General features: G+C 46.1%; 1 protein-coding gene across 3 annotated transcripts in view; it reads left to right on the forward strand.

The window, feature by feature from the left end:
- The window catches only part of GRIN2A (glutamate ionotropic receptor NMDA type subunit 2A), a 1,558,104-nt gene that overhangs the window by 372,337 nt on the left and 1,168,518 nt on the right, over positions 1-17,249 (forward strand). Inside the window, exon 1 of one of the 3 annotated variants that reach the window (XM_085628307.1) lies at positions 10,221-10,400. The exons of 1 other annotated variant lie outside the window; for it this stretch is intronic. In XM_085628307.1, the coding sequence (XP_085484433.1) occupies positions 10,368-10,400 (33 nt within the window). In that variant the 5' untranslated portion in view covers positions 10,221-10,367. Of the gene's footprint in view, positions 1-10,220; positions 10,470-17,249 lie in introns of those variants that run through there. One more of the 3 variants, XM_085628308.1, reaches the window with a different exon arrangement.

Raw genomic sequence — 17,249 nt, forward strand, 5'->3', positions numbered from 1 at the left:
CAGTAGGAATCGCTATAAGGGAGTCCGTTTTTTGTACATACCATTTTGCCTTTCCTAAATAGCGATTTTTAAGGAGTCGCTATTTATGAAATGCAAAATAAGTATTGCGTACATCTGGCCCAATGTGCATTATCTCTTTGACCTGATGCTTCATCAACAATATTCTCATAGACAATTCACAAGTCATCTGCATCCCTAGGTTTTCTCACTGTGATCCCAGGGCCCAATGTATGACCAAGTAACTCAGAAAGAGATCCCTTATAGACAGTTTGCTGTTGAGATTGAAGACGATAATCTCGTCATCTTTGCTCCTTTTTACATGAGCTATCTGGAAATCATACATAAGATAATTTGAGTAAGGAACTGTAATGTAATGTAATGTAAGATGGATTTGTAGAGCGCTGCTTGTCTCCGGTAAGGGTATCTAGGTACTGAGTAGATGAGTATAGGCATATAGTGAGGCTGGGTATGAATATAGGCAGTCTTGACCAACAGACAGACCAGTTGAATAGCCAGGTCTTCAGCTTCTTGTGGAATTCAGTAATTGAGAGGGAATCCCTGATGTGTTTGGGGAGGTTGTTCCAGGATTTGGCAGCTTGGTAGGAGAATGATTGTCCTCCCATTCTGCTTCTATGTATGTGGGATGTGTGTGCGAATAAGAGTGATGCTGAGCAAAATTGTCTGCTGGGTTGGTGGAAGTGAAGCTGATGATTGGGATATGCGGTTATGCGGGTCCTGTGTTTTGTAGTGACTTGAATACATGTGTGAGATGTTTAAACTGGCAGCGCTTCTGGATGGGGAGCTAGTGGAGCTCTCTGAGGAGTTTAGTGGTGCTGGTTCAGCACGGGAGGTCGAGGACAGGCGATGGCAGCATTTTGGATGCTTTGAAGTCTGTGAAGGAAATGGGCTTGTATGCCGACAGGCAGTGAATTACTGTAGCCCAATCTGCTTATGATTAGAGCCTGTGTGATTGTACGTCTGGTGTTCAATGGGAGCCACTTGAAGATTTCACATAACATGCAGAGGATGTCAAAGAATGAGGAGGTGATGACGTTGGCCTGAAAATTCATGGTGAGGTTGGTGTTCACCATGAGGCCTAAATTCCTAGCATGTTTGGTTGGGGTGGGTGTGGCTCCTCGATCTGTGGGCCACCAGGTGAAGTCCCAAGGTGAGCTCTTATTCCTGGAGATCAGCATTTCAGTTTTGTCTGTGTTGAGATTGAGCCAGTTTTCTTTCATCCAACTGGCCTAGCTGGTCATGCATTGTTTGTGGTTTGCCCTCGTAGTGCGATGGCCCGAGAAGGAAAAAATGAGCTGGGTGTCATTGGCATTGGAGATGATATTGATTCCATGGGATCTGATGATGTTTGTCAGAGGAGTCATGTATATGTTGAAAAGTGTGGGCTGAGTGATGATCTCTGTCCGACTCCGTAGATGAGGACCTTAGGTTCTCATGTGATCAGGGAGAACCTGACTCATTGAGCTCTTCCAAGGAGGAAGGAGAAGCTACCCTTTCTTATTTTCCTGCTGTATGAATTTTTAATGATTAGTATGTGGTGGTAGACGGTGTTGAAAGTGGTAGAGAGGTCAAGGAGGATGAGGGCAGTGGTCTGTTTGCTTGTGGGATGGTGTGTATGCTGTCTGTGGTAGAAATGAGGGCTGTTTCAACGCTCTGGTTGTTTTGGAATTCTGATTGCAAGTCTTCCAGGAGTTTGTGGCAATCTACGTGGTCCGATGGCTGTCTATTGATGGTCTTCCCAAAAACTTTGGCTGGTGAGAGGAGCAGCAAGCATGGGTCTGTAGTTGCTGAGTACTTTGTGGTCAGTTTAGGGTTTTTTGAGGAGAACAGTGATTTTGGAGTTTTTCCATCTATCTCGGAAGGTGGCTGTTTCGAGGGAGGTGTTGATAATGTAAGTGAGTGCAGCACTGATTGAGGCTCTTCCTAGATTGTAGGTATGGTGTAGATATGGTGGGGGCATGGGTCTGTGGGAGCCTGTGAGTGGACTGTTTTCATTAATGCTGCAGTGTCCTCAATGGATAGAGGGTTCCATTGTGTCAGTTGGTAGTCTTTGGTTGATAAGATTAGCAGACTAGGGAGGTCAATGGGGGGCAGCTGGGGTTTGAAATTTCTGTAGATCTTGGTGATTGTTTTCCTGAAAGAAGTCAGAGGTGTTGTTGCAAAGTTTTTGTGTAGGTGTGATGGTTTAGGTTGCAGTTGATGTGTTAGTGAATTTCTTGAAGATGGCGAAACGGTCCTTGCAGTTGTTGAAGTTAGATTTGATTGTTAGGGTCAGGGCCTTTTTCTTGGTACATTTAATTGTATATTAAAGGATGAGGTACTCGGGCCTCAACGAGGCTCGTGGAGGGGGGCTGCATCTCCCATCCCCAAAGTTTTGATTCAGCTCCCAGGGATGGTGTTCCCAGGGCCTGTAGAAGGCTTGTGGAGTGGGGCAGCGCAACCTCCTCAAACTTGTAATAAATTGCAGGCCCAGATGTCCCTGGGGCTGAAATTGGCTGGAACAAGTGGCCCCACGCATGACCCCCTCCCCAATTTATAAAATATATTGACCACCCAACCCTGGCCCACCTAGGGGGTGATATTATTTTATTTTTTAAATGCCCGCCATTTTGTTTTGTTTTGTTTTTCCGCAGTCCTGAAAGAGTAATGCAGGATCGCAGCAAAAAAACAAAGGCTAGAGGTATCCCTATCATGCCCTCTAATATCTTTTTTTATAACATTTTTTAGTTGGGGTATTAAGTCCTCAAAGTCTTGTAATAGTTGCCACAACATTTTTGTTCATGTTACAGCCAGCCAATTAAAGCGCTCGCTCCCATGGAACCCTCACTCCAGTGGAAAGAGGTGAGCCTTGGGAAAAAATGCCCACTCTGTCATCAGAGAGCTCTATTTTTTTAATTGTGCTCGTGGGACTCTTGTGAGAGTCCTTCAACCAGTAATACAAATATTTTTGTACCTTAATTTATCAAAAACTACGGAACGGATTTACACCAAATCACAAAAAGAATATTTGCTGGACTAAGATGTCATTTCCCGCCAAATTTGGTGCATTTTGTTTAGCAATTTTTGCGGCATCACATTCCATAAAAGTCAATGGAAAATGCAAGGCGATTTTTGTTTTACCCCCACCCCCCCCTTTTCTCAAGCTCCCACTTGACCGATCACCCCAAAACATCGCAGGAAGAAACTAATCAAAAAGAGCAAACAAAAAGCCTTTCTTATGGAAATGGAGGGATTGATTAAAACTGGATGCCATACGACAAGTACCAGCATGCTCGAGAGGCGCCCACTAGGGGGCAAAAAATTATAAATGAGAGCAATTGACTTGGGTGTGACTATCCAGAAGAGGCCGAGGCGCACCTTTGAAAAAGATCATGGTGACCGAAACGCGTCAGGATTGAAAGCGCCTAATCAATAAATCCCAAACAGTCACCATTGTGAGTGTGGCTATTTCTTCCTGGGAGGAGAGAGTTGTAAAATATATATATAATATATAAACTAAAGCTATAGACAGGATTAGAATAGCACGTAAAATGTACAAGTCAGCTCAAACCCTGGCAAAAAAGGAATGGGACGAACAACGGGGGAAGGATCTCCTTCAAGCTAGCAAAATGAAAAACATGCAATCATTTTGGCAGCTTGTGAAGTGGGGTACAGTAGGTCAAGGTAGTATACCCTCAAATCATATAGCACCTGACCAGTGGGTATCCTTTTTTGAGAAACAGTTTGCAGTTGCAGAGAATTTACCCCCTTTTGAACTTCCAAGTGTAGGTGCAACAATAATATTCTCCCTAAGGGAAGTTGAATATGCCTTGTATTCTGCACCAAAGGGTAGGGCCCCTGTACCTGATTGTATCCCTGTGGACTTATTTTTATCTGACAAGGATAACTGGCTTAAGTATATTTTGATCCTTGTCAATGCTATTGTAAGAGGCGTACCCATTCCTGATTCTTGAAGAGAAGCCGAAAGTTTACCTATCTATAAGAAGGGGGACCGTTCTAGTGCAAACAACTACAGGCCTATTAGCCTAATCGATTCTACTCAAACGATCATGGTTAGATTGGTCCTGAATAGAATCCAGACCTGGCTAGTAGAGAACCATATACTGTCTCGCTTCCAAGCAGGTTTTAGGGCCCTTGTAAGTACAACCGACCAAGTGTTTTATTTTGTTTCAATCTATTGGCGTGTTGTACTATTAGATGGTGGCACTAATTATGCCACCTTTGTAGATCTCAAAGCAGCATTCGACACGGTCCCTACAAATAATCTTTGGACCATATTGAGAGATCTAGGGTTACCCCCCGAGCTTTTACAGCTTGTAGTTAAACTACATGAATCCAACTTTGCGCAGGTCCAATGGGGTTCCCGAGGGAATACTACCGCCAAATTTCCAATTCATAAAGGTGTACGACAAGGGTGTGTTTTGGCCCCTACTCTGTTTTCATTGTTTATAAATGGTGTGGTTAATTATTTTCTAGAGTGTTCCATAGACTCTGTTGCAGGCAAAAAGGTGCCGATACTTATGTTCGCCGACGATACCCTAATTTTATCAAAAACACACGTAGGGTTGCAGCGAGCCCTGACCTGTTTTGACTCAATTTGCAAGGATCACGAGCTAATGGTAAACGTGGATAAAACCAAATTTATGGTGCTGCACAAACGTAAAGTAATTACGTCTAGGCTTGTTATGAATATGGAGCCATTGGAACAAACTGATATATTTACCTACCTTGGAATAACTATAAGTCGCAAACTAGATTGGAAACCCCAAATAGAAATTTTGGCGCTCAAGCAGGAGCGATCTTGAAAGAATTTAGGCTTTCCCAGACTAAGCCGGTTGGACCTGCACTTATGATATATAATACCAAGGTTATGGCTTCAACTTTGTATGGTGCGGAACTTTGGGGATTTGAAAATCTGTATCCAATAGCCCAGGCCCAAAAAAGATTATTTAGAGGTCTGATAGGCCGTCCCCAAAGTACATTACTCATCCCTTTATATTTTGATCTGGGGTGTAATTCTTTGGCTGAGGTAGCTAGGTTTAGACCATTGGCTTATTGGAGAATCATGCATCCATTTGTGTTTTTGTAAGAGGCCCGGAGGGGCACTACTTAAACATGGGAAGCTATGGAAACGGCATAATATTCCTGCAGGTGGATTGAACAAAAGTTGAGAAAAGACAAAAAAGTGGAATTAAAAACATGGAGTATATGGATTATCTTTTTTTTTTGTGCATATTTATATAGCGCAAACTTGATCCGAAGGTATTGGAGCGCTTTATATTAGCACCGTATTTACATTACACATTCAGGCACAGGGAGATTATGGGCGAGATGTAGGTAACTTCAATTTAGCAAGTCCATAATAGCGATTTTTACCGAATCGCTATTAAGGACTCGCTAAATGGAATGGAGGTAGGAATCTCTAAAATATTAGCGATTCCTTAACATTCCTTAATAACGAATCGGTAATTGAGATTCGTTATTAAGGAATACCTACCCATTCATTCCTATGGGCTAGGAGGCCCATAGGAATGAATGGGAAGATATTCACTATTAGCGATTCGGTATTACCGAATTGCTAATAGCGGGAGCTATTTCAAGGGTGCCAGGGTGTCCAAAGGACACCCCCTGTTGCACCCCTGAAATGTGCATGCGTGCACATGTGGCGCACATTCATGCCCTAAGGGCATGGATGTGTGCCACATGGCACATTTAAAAAAGCAAAAAAGTGCTTTTTCAAAGGAACTCGCTACTTACCACCAACTTGAAGTTGGTGGTAATTAGCGATTCCTTAAGGCTGAAGTGCACTATTTTTAGTGCTACGTACATTGCATTTCAGGAATCGGTATTTCCGATTCCTTGAATGCAAGAGCAAAATAAGGAATTACTATTTTGCGATTCCTTATTTTGCAAGTAGGTTTCAACTCACCTACATTGCACTCAGCCAAATACTGGTTGGTAACGCAGAAATTTGTGCCTGTTTGATATAACTTTGGTTTTTTCCTTGTTTTTCCTTGTTTTGTTGAGAATTTGTGCCCGTTCTGTATAATTTTTATTTCCCCCGTGTTGTGGTTTCCTTCCTTGTTGTCCGCCTACCTCGCCGCCCTCCGCCCTCCCTTCCCGCCACCGCCGCTTTTCCCCGCCCCTTTTCTATTCTGTACCCTCCCCGCTCCCGCCTCCCAGCTGCTCCGCCCACCCGCGCACTTGGCCTTAAATGGCGACCGTGCGAACGCGCAGCGGTCACGCGCAGCGGGCGCGCCGATGGCGCGCCAAAGGTAAGCCCGTCTACGCCCGTCCGCGCCTGGACCGCGCCCAGTGCCAGGACCCCTGGACCTCGAAGACCCCGACCGACCCGCCTGACGTACTCCGCCGCCACCCTCACCGCTCTCAACACCGGCCGACTCCCAGAATGCCATCAAGCCTCTCCACGACGTACCCACGGACCCTTCAGCTGCCACGCCTGCAAGTTCACCTGCATCCGGACCTGCCTCGCACCAGCACCCACCAAGCCGAACACCAGCAGCACCCACCTCAAGTGCATCCTGATCAACACACGCTCCGTCCACAGACATGCCATCGAACTCTGGAACCTCCTCGACACCACAGCTCCAGACGTTGCCTTCCTCACGGAGACCTGGATGAACGCCTCTTCAGCTCCCGACATCGCCATCGCCATCCCAGAGGGCTACAAGATCGTCCGGAGGGACCGAAACGCCAACCAGATGGGAGGAGGCATCGCCATCATCCACAGGAGCACCATCCGTCTCACGACCAGCACCGACAACTCCCTGACCACCGCCGAACACCTGCATTTCCAGATCCACACCAACCCGAACACCACCCTCAGAGGCACCCTGATCTACCGACCCCCTGGACCACGCACACAATTCAGCGAGGACATCGCCGACTTCGTCAGCCCGCATGCCCTCCCCTCCGCTGACTACATCCTCCTGGGAGACCTCAACTTCCATCTGGAGAACAACAACGACCGCAACACCAGCACCCTGCTCGACAACCTCGCCAACCTGGGACTCAAGCAACTGGTGTCCACCCCCACCCACCTCGCCGGACACACACTCGACGCTGTCTTCTCATCCAGCAAGGACATCGACTTCAGCCACGCCACAGAGCTTCAATGGACGGACCACAGCTGCGTCCACTTCACCTTCAAGAAAACAACGACCCACCACCACCAGCAACAGGCCGCCCGCAGAAGCTGGAACAAGATCACAGCAGACCAGCTCGCCACCTCCCTGAGCCAGCACCCTCCTGCCAGCTCAGCGAACCCCAGCCAGGCCGCCGACAACCTCACGAAGTGGATCAGCAACTGCGCGGACGAACTCGCCCCACTGAGGACCCCGCCCAGCAGACCCGGCAGCAAGAAAGCCCCATGGTTCACCGACGAACTCAAGAGCTCCAAGAAGAACTGCCGAGCCCTCGAGAAAGTCTGGAGAAGGGAACCGACACCGGACAACAGGACCTCCTTCAAACTTGCCACCCGGAAACACCACCAGCTGATCCGCGCCGCCAAGAAAACAGCATTCAAGGACCGGTTGGACAACAACGCACACAACTGCAAGGAACTCTTCAACATCGTCAAAGAGCTTTCCAACCCCAGCGCAGGAAACAACGACATCACCCCATCGCAAGACCTCTGCAACTCCCTGGCTTCATACTTCCACAACAAGATCGCGGACATACACAACAGCTTCAACAACCAACCAACGCACACCATGACCGAACAACCACCCCCCACCACCACCCTCCACGCCTGGACCCCGATCAGCACCGAAGACACCATCCGCACGATGAACTCCATCCACTCCGGATCACCGACCGACCCCTGCCCTCACCACGTCTTCAACAAGGCCGACGCTGTCATCGCACCCCACCTGCGTGACATCATCAACACATCCCTCGACACCACCATCTTCCCCGAGAGCTGGAAACACGCCGAACTCAGCGCTCTACTCAAGAAACCAACAGCGGACCCCACCGACCTCAAGAATTACCGCCCCATCTCGCTCCTCCCGTTTCCAGCCAAAGTCATCGAGAAGACCGTCAACAAGCAGATGGCCGCTTTCCTCGAGACGAACGGATCCCTCGACCCCTCACAGTCCGGCTTCCGAGCCAACCACAGCACCGAGACCGCCCTCATCGCCGCCACCGATGACATCCGAGCCCTGATGGACAACGGAGAAACAGCGGCCCTCATCCTCCTGGACCTCTCCGCGGCATTCGACACGGTCTGCCACCGCACCCTAGTACGGCGCCTCAGCAACGTCGGAATCCAGGACAAGGCGCTGGAATGGATCATCTCCTTCCTCGACGGGAGAACACAGAGAGTCCGCCTACCACCGTACAAGTCAGAGGCCACCGAAGTCATCTGCGGCGTCCCCCAAGGATCATCTCTGAGCCCCACCCTCTTCAACGTCTACATGAGCCCCCTCGCGGCCATCGTACGCAAACACAACCTCAGCATAATCTCCTACGCCGACGACACCCAGCTGATCCTCTCCCTGACCAACGACCCCGCCGCCGCCAGAGCCAACCTGCACGAAGGGATGAAAGAGGTAGCCGAGTGGATGACGACCAGCCGCCTGAAACTGAACTCGGACAAGACGGAGGTCCTCATCCTGGGCTCCTCTCCCTCCGCCTGGGACGACTCCTGGTGGCCTCCCGCCCTGGGCACCGCACCCAAACCGACAGACCATGCACGCAACCTGGGCTTCATCCTGGACTCCTCCCTCTCCATGACCAGGCAAGTCAACAACGTCTCCTCGGCATGCTTCAACATCCTACGCATGCTACGGAAGATCTTCTGGTGGATCCCCACCGAGACCAGGAAGACCGTCACCCAGGCCCTCGTCACCAGCCGACTGGACTACGGCAACGCCCTCTACGCCGGTACCACCGCCAAGCTCCAGAAGAGACTCCAGCGGATCCAGAACGCCTCAGCCAGACTCATCCTCGACATCCCACGAACCAGCCACATCTCCGGACATCTGAGAGACCTTCACTGGCTCCCCGTCAACAAAAGAATCACCTTCCGCCTCCTCACCCACGCACACAAAGCCCTACACGACCAAGGCCCGAGCTACCTCAACAGCCGAGTCAACTTCTACGCTCCCAAACGCCACCTCCGATCAGCCAACCACGCCCTCGCCGCCGTCCCCCGCATCCGAAGAGCGACTACAGGAGGAAGGTCCTTCTCCTACCTGGCCGCCAAGACCTGGAACTCCCTCCCGACCGACCTGCGCCTGACCCAAGACCACCTCTCCTTCAGGAAGAAGCTGAAGACCTGGCTGTTCGAGCAGTAGCGGCTCCCCCCCCCCAGCGCCTTGAGACCCTACGGGTATGTAGCGCGCGTTATAAGTTTCACTGATTGATTGATTGATTGATTGGTATTTGGTCACCTACATCTGGTCCTAAGTGATTTACCCAGAATCACAGGATGTGGACGTGACCTTGAGGATCGAACCCTGGTTTCCCGCATCAAAGTCGGCAGTTTAAGCCAACGGACCACATCCTCTCCCTCTTTGATTATCATGGTTGAATATATAAGTAGGCGCTGAATATGCGCATTCAAGCAGTTCAAGTGGAGATGGCGCGCAAGCTGCTTCACATGTTTGGTTTCAATTGAAGTATCATTTGGGCAAGACATTTTTCAGTCAGCAGGCATTCTATGAGGACAAGGATAAATATGGACAAACTTTGGATAAACAGGTGTGCATCCCAATACTACAACTAATTATTATTATAATCTGCCCTTTTTTGGGGATAGCACCCGGCAATAGGAAACGGATGGAGAAGATGAACTTTAAATTACAGCCTAATTACCCACAAGCAAGGTGAAACATCCTGATTTGTCAAGCAAGCCAGTGTTACAGTCAAAACGTAAATGAACTTTTAAACATTTATAATCTTGCAATGGTCGTGTACTTTGTGCTAATATTGATATGTAGTTAAGTGAAAGATGTACTGACAACGCGACAAGGAGTATTTCTTTCTGCGAGTGTTTTGCTCAATTTGTGGCACTATGGGAAATGAAGTCTTCTCTGATTTAAAGCAGTTAATAGGCGGGAAAAGCGAGCGATCAGCCAATAGGCAAGGCAAATGAAGGCGGGATTTAGAAAAGGGGATGAGTTAAAAACTGAGCGGAAGTATGGGGGCGTGCGTTCGTTTCCGATGATAGGGGTTTTTGTGAGCAAAGTGCGATTCAGGATGGAAGGGAGGTCGCTTGAAAATGAACAGATGAGGTTTGCTTGCGATGAGAGCAGAAATAACGTAGCGATTGAAAGAAAGACAGACGGAAGAAAGACAGAGGGTTATACGGGCATTAGGAAAGTATGCTGAGTGAGGGGAGGGCCGTATATAAGCAGGTGAGGAAGAGAGGTTGTGGGGAATTGCTAATGCCGGTTAATGAAAAAGTGGACGATTGAGAGGACACGGTAGGTGAAGGTGGGCAAGCAAGTGGTTGAGTTTAAAGTGATAATGGTATGTTAGTTAAATGGCAGGGTATTATTAGGATTGATTTGACAGAGACTGACTAGCGGCGAAATTGGTGTAACACCTATGTGGAATTTGGGCTAAATTCAGTAGTACACTTTTTGGATTGAATTTGCAAAATGCACAGTAATCATAATAGACTGATTATGTAAGATGATAAAATAATGGTTAGCAAGTTAATGACAAATGTTTTACTGTTATTTATAGTGACCCCAGAAGAAGGGCTCCGGGAGCCTGAAATGCATTGGGTTTTTATTAGACACTGCCTTGGACGAATCAATCATCAGTTTGTGTTTTTGTAAGAGGTCCGGAGGGGCACTACTTAAACATGGGAAGCTATGGAAACGGCATAATATTCCTGCACGTGGATTGAACAAAAGTTGAGAAAAGAAAAAAAAGTCGAATTAAAAACATGGAGTATATGGATTATCTTTGAGTATAATGGTTGAATATATAAGTAGGCGCTGAGTATGCGCATTGAAGCAGTGCGACTGGAGGTGGCGCGCAAGCTGCGTCACATGTTGTTTGGTTTCAATTCATTTCTAGTAGCCGCAAAAGTGAGAATAATAAATGGTGATGGAAGATTCCTATTGTGGTTCATCACTATGACCGTTAAATCATGTCTAGAAATGGCCACGGGCACATTTACACAAATTTAGAGACATTTATTGAAGATTTGTGAGCCCACAAATTCCGATTTTATTTTGCCCCTGCTGGGTGGCCTTAATGGTTTGCAGTAGCAGAGAGACAACCTTCTGCTATGCTTATGGTATGTAAATACGTGATGACAGTCTTTCTGCTACATGAACATATAATAATAATAATCCACATTTGTAAAGCGCGAACAATCACCCGTAAGGGTCTCTAGGCGCTGGGGACCGTCGGGAAGATTAAGCTATTGCCCAGAGTCACATGGTGCTGGGCTAATCTGCCCCCGGGGATCGAACCGTGATCCCCAGATTCTGGGGTCAGTCGCCCTGGCCGCGGCACCACAACTCTTCCCCCGCGGTGCCACACCTCTTCCCATATAAATGTTGTAGCCTAAACCAACCCTATAATGCATATCGTAGGACATACCTGGCAGCCAACTCTACTTTTAAACACCATAGCATTTACAATTTCAAAATAAATAAGCCTGTGAACTACATAGGCCTCCTGCCACCCCCTGAGGGATTTAAAATGTTGCAAAGCTGCTGGGTCCTTCTGAATCCACTACTCCCCACTTTATAAAGTTTAACAATTTAATATAAACTCTCTACCCTTTTAAAATGTAGTGTAATTTTCATGTATCAGAATCAATAAAAAACCAAGACCAGTTGAAGTTTGCCCAGACAGATTTGACCAAGGTAGTAAAAGTTAAGGAGGCTGTGTTGACAGTAGACTTCAACTCTTAACCCCTTCAGCGCTGCGCGGATTTCCGCGCGGTGCTGAAGGTTCTGAGCGCGGGCGGGGCCATGACGGAGCGGTTCCGTCATGCGCACAGCGCAACCGACGCTCATGACGGAACTGCTCCGTCATGAGCGTCGAAGGGGTTAATTTGGTCTGGGTAGAATTATTAATTCCGCAGGGGGAATCGGAAGAATTTTGTAATTTCTCATTATTTTTGTAACGCGGAATTACTAATAAATCCTGCCGTTCTACTTACGGAATTATTCTGCAGTGTTCGATTTTTAAACAGGCCTGGAAGGGATTGTTAAAAAAAGCACAGCCGTTTAAAGTTTAATCTGCAGTGATGTTCTATGTTTAAAAAATATTGCAGATTAAAATTTAATCTGCAGTGATTTTTAACCATAGTGGTACTGCTCCCTCTTCTGGCACTATTTAGTAAACATTGTAGGCACTCACGCAATCACTGCAGAGTATGTAAGGGCACCGAGGGGTATGCACTGCAGTGCATTTGCCTTAGCCCAAAATGCATACTCGTATCCATGTTTGGATGCATGGGTGTATTCTGCGCTAAGAAAATTGTGCCAAATGCCCACTCCACCCTGTTGCAGAATTCCCTGGAATCTGGTGGAATTTGAATGGCATTCCACAGAATTCTGTGGAATCAAATTTCGCCAATCATCCCACCCCTACTCTTATTCTCATTTTAGGAGTTCATGCTCCCATTTAAGCACAAAAAGAATAGACAAGTGGAAAAGGGGGTGCTCTAGAAGTCACATATTTGGTGAATTAATCTTAAATGATTTACAGATGGCAAATTACAAATTGACCAGCCCCTTCCCCAAATAGTTGCTGCAGGTACCTTGCAAAAATACCATAGACAAACCATTTCCTGCCTAACAATAAAAGCAACTGAAAGTGATTAAAATATTGCCAAAATTGTCATGTGCCCCCAAGGCATGCAATTTGCAATCACAATCTGAGGCAAGCATTTGCTGGCGAACACTCGCGCACAGTGTTTACAGGCACAATCAAGATTAACTCTGCGGCCACAAACTCTCAGGCATGCTGTTACTTCGCATGTTAAATGTTGGGACAATTTGGAAAAATTGTAAATTAATGCTGGAAAGTGAAACCTCTCCAGAAGATAAAGTAGGCAGATGGCACGAATTCTTTCAACTTTTAAACCCATTTCTCAAACATTTACATATATTCCAAAGGGAATTGCTTGTTTTTCCCTACAGCGCGATTTATCTATTCAATGTAACTCACATTATGACTTACTAGATAAAGGAAAAACTGAATTCTGTCCATAGAATGACCATGAGGTCACTCCCCTGAGGCTAATTACTAGCCAGGTCCCTTCTCTGAAGCTGTGATCTTGATTTGCTCACTTTGATGTCAGCTTCCACCTTCCGCTTGGCTGGGTTTTTACAGAGCTTTTACCAAGAGCCACGACTGTTGAATCACATCTAATTAAAGATGATTTAATGATAATTATCCCACTGCAGCTTTTTGAGCTGTTTAACACACATAATAAGTGAGAGACACAAATGCAAGGGGATTGCAGTATTTCTTGAAGAGAAGGTGCATAAATCACCAGTCCAGTGTTCTGGTGAGTGTTGAATCATGGCTGTCAATGCCTCAAATGACTTTCATTTTTCCATCTGGGTTATTAAGTCCTCACATATGATACTAGAAGGAAATTGTAATGGAAAGGGGGAACGAAAATATAGAAGAAGCCATGTACATACCTCAATGCACTGCAGTGCAGCAGTCGCGGCTGGCATATATAGGAACTGGTGGGATGGGCAAATGGGTGTTGGGTAAAAATAAAAAAAAAATCACTTACCGTAAACATGGCCTCCACGCAGTATGTCATCCTACTCCTGCTGCTGCAGTCCATCGCGGGCCACAGCCAATAGCCTTAACCAATCCTGGCACTGCTCTCACCAGCATGAGAGCAGCGCTCGGATTGGAGGGAGCGGCCTCTCTTGCCACTCCTAAAGACACTGGAGCCCTGCACTTCCTCTGACCCAGCTGTCTTAAGCTTTTGGGGGCAATTCAGTTGGCGGGTGACACTCCTCCACTCTGATGGAGGTTCCGCCCCTGCAGTGCAGTGTCTTTGGATACATATGGCATCTTGCTTGGTATGCATTTCAGATACAATTGGTAGCCATGGCTTCTTGCTGCCCTAAATTGTATGGATGATTCCACCTTTATATCTCAGAGCATTGAGGCTTCCCTTCCTGCACTTGCTCTCTGGATATTTTGTCCATGGTCCATTTCCTGAACACTGCTTGGATGCACAGCAGGAGATGTTGTGTTTATTTTTAATTTGATCAAGCTGTCTAAAAGACATAGCCCTAATTACATATGGCCCATGAACTTGTGTTCCCTGGCCCTGTTCCCTGGCCATCGCAGTTAGAGCGATGTGATTTTTATCGCACCTGATTATTACAAGGTGTGATAAACATGATTTCGATGGAGCAAACCTGCTGGAATTTAACAAGGGGCAAAGACCTGGTATATACCTTGAGTCATATTTTAGTGACGTAAGCACCAAAATGCATAATGTTATTCCCAAAAATTCAAATTAGGCCAAACTTATTATAATTATTGCACCTGATTATTCAAAGACTTCAGTGGCGGGATATTATCGGATATTATAATTATCGCATCTGACAATTCCAACTCATAATCAAGTCCTAACTTGATAAACCTATGATTTAGCGCATGAGTCACAGGCAGCGCAGCTCTGAAACATGGAGCGGTGGTCAATGCTATGTAGAGATATATATAAGGGCTTTGGGTTATTATACCTCTTATCAACTAGTCTGTTCAGCTGTCTTTGCCATTTTGATTCCGTTCACCACAGCATATAGCATGGGTAACACGGGTCAGCCATTTTCGCCAATGTCTCTTTTTAATTGTAAGCTACAGCACTTTGCCTGATCACATGTGCACGCGCCTTAAAAGATGTGCACATCAGTGTCAGGACTGGACAGTTTACTTTTCCAATACTTTTTTCCAAACTTTTTTCAATACTTTATCTTTTTTTAATTTTTGTTGTCATTCTTATGTGTTTAAAGTATGGCTTCAGATTACAGTAATTCAGAGCCAATAGTACCTTTTCCTTGCACTGGTAGGAATCATGTTTCCCGTGATCTTGTTTAACACAAAAAACCTTTTCTGTACAGGTACACCTGCCTGCTAGTAACCAAACTGTTCAATAAATATTATGCAGTGTTTAAGTAGTTTCAATATAAAACATTTGTTGAAAACCTATGGCCACCGCTTTTAGGCAGTGACATCTTTTCTTTTTTATTTGTGGGGTATACTTGAAAAAACATTAAAATATTCTGCATTGCATCAATACGCCAACTCTGTTTGGTACGGCAATGTTTGTTTCTACTGATTTTTATTGTAACAGGAAACATTAGTATGTTTTGAAATACTGAATTACAGATGTGGATATATATGTGATTGAACGACGTAGGGCTACATTGAGGACCATATTTAAGACCCGGTTTGCATCGCTCTTGCATCACGCAACGTGATGCAAGAGTGACGCAAACCTTAAGTCATATTTTTGAAGCCATGTAAAGCCGCTTTGAGGGGCTCCAAAAATATGGAGTAAAGCAACACAGCGCATATTGCTGCATTTCATTAGTCTGCCCTGGGTAGGCGTTCCATGGGCGTTGTGTGGGTGATCCCATGGTTTTTGACGCATTCCCAGATTTACAAGATCTTTTAAACCTGTGAATTCACCCAAAAGATAGAAGAAATATCTTTTTTTCTCCTCGTTTTCCCTTCTTTCTTTGGTGCTGCATTGTGCAGAACACATAAAAAGAGGAAAAAGCTTCTCGGATTGTTTTTGTGCAGGAAAGTACCCGCTCCTGCACAAAATAACAATAATGTAATTTCTACAGTGCATAGCTAACTCATTGGAGGTGTCCCAGCGCTCACTATTGGAGTCCATCCACCTTAATGCAGTTCTCAAACCCCTCTACATCCTTCTCTAAAAAAAAAACCAGGTTTTAAGTTTTTTCTAAACGTTTCTTCTGACATGGTCTGTTGAACTGCTATGGGCAGAGTATTCCACAATTTGGTTGCTAGGTAGTCAAACCACTTCCTGCCCTTGCATACTTTCCTAAATCTGGGAACTATAGACAGCTTCTCCCTTGCCGATCTGAGGTTCCTCGGGGCACGTACAGTCTAACGAACGGTTGCAAGTAGCATGGCCCTTTGTTATTTATAGCTTTATAGTAAAACATAAGGCTTTAAAAGCAGCCCTTTGTCTCACAGGGAGCCAATGATGCTGCATGAATACGGCATTCATGGGCACATGTCTAGGCAGATTCAAAATAAGCCTAGCGGCCACATTCTCCACTCTTTACAGTCTGTAGAATCTGCCTTGTGTCACTCCGAGATATAGAAGATTACAGTAGTCCAGCCTTGACACTATCATGGCCTGAACCACTGTCTTCCTGGATTTAGCAGGCAGGAAGCACAATCTTTTTCTCAGCATTTTCAGAAGTCCAAAACATTTTCCCACCACCACCAGGATTTTGTTGTCAAAATATAATTTATTATCCACCCAAATGACGAGATTCTGAACCTTCGGTTTCACTTCTGGTAAAGGACCCATCTCCTTGGGCAACCAAGCAGTTGAACAGATGTTCACCTGGTTACCCAAAACAAATCCTACCTACAACACAGGCACCCTTGCACCATGGTGCAAGGGTGCCTATGTTGGTGCTAGGCTGCCAAAATGGTGCCAGCGTAAGGGAAAAGGACATGAATGCACTGTATTGGATAAATAAGGCGTATTCGTGCCCTTTCCCTGTGACGCAGGGCAGCCCAGCAAGACAGAGAGGCAGAACAGGACATCCAGGGTAAATCTGCAGATGATCTGCTCTGCCACACTTGCGATTACCTTACTTTATTCAGATTGGGGGTACTGTTAAGTTTCAGTTGGCTCTGCCATGGGAAATACTTTGCTGATTGCCCATCCACTACAGCACAACTGGTGTTTCAGCATCAGAAGACTCAATCTATTTAAGGCGGGTCTTCCTAGGCACATTTTCTTGTTCACGATAACCAACCTATGCAGTTAAAACAGGAATAATAAAAAATAATTTCCAATACTCACAGGTAGAAAACATTCAGTGTGCCAGGGACAATTGATATTAGTTTTTCAGATCTTCGGGGTTTGTGTTGGAAGAACAAATATAATGCTGAATGGACCACTATGACTTGGCGGCTGGATTGCTACTGCATTTTCACCTAGACTGCTCACACTGTGACAGTGTGGCCACTCTTATTGACAAATT

This window comes from Triturus cristatus, chromosome 10 (genome assembly GCF_964204655.1).
Source record: "Triturus cristatus chromosome 10, aTriCri1.1, whole genome shotgun sequence".
NCBI lineage: Eukaryota > Metazoa > Chordata > Amphibia > Caudata > Salamandridae > Triturus > Triturus cristatus.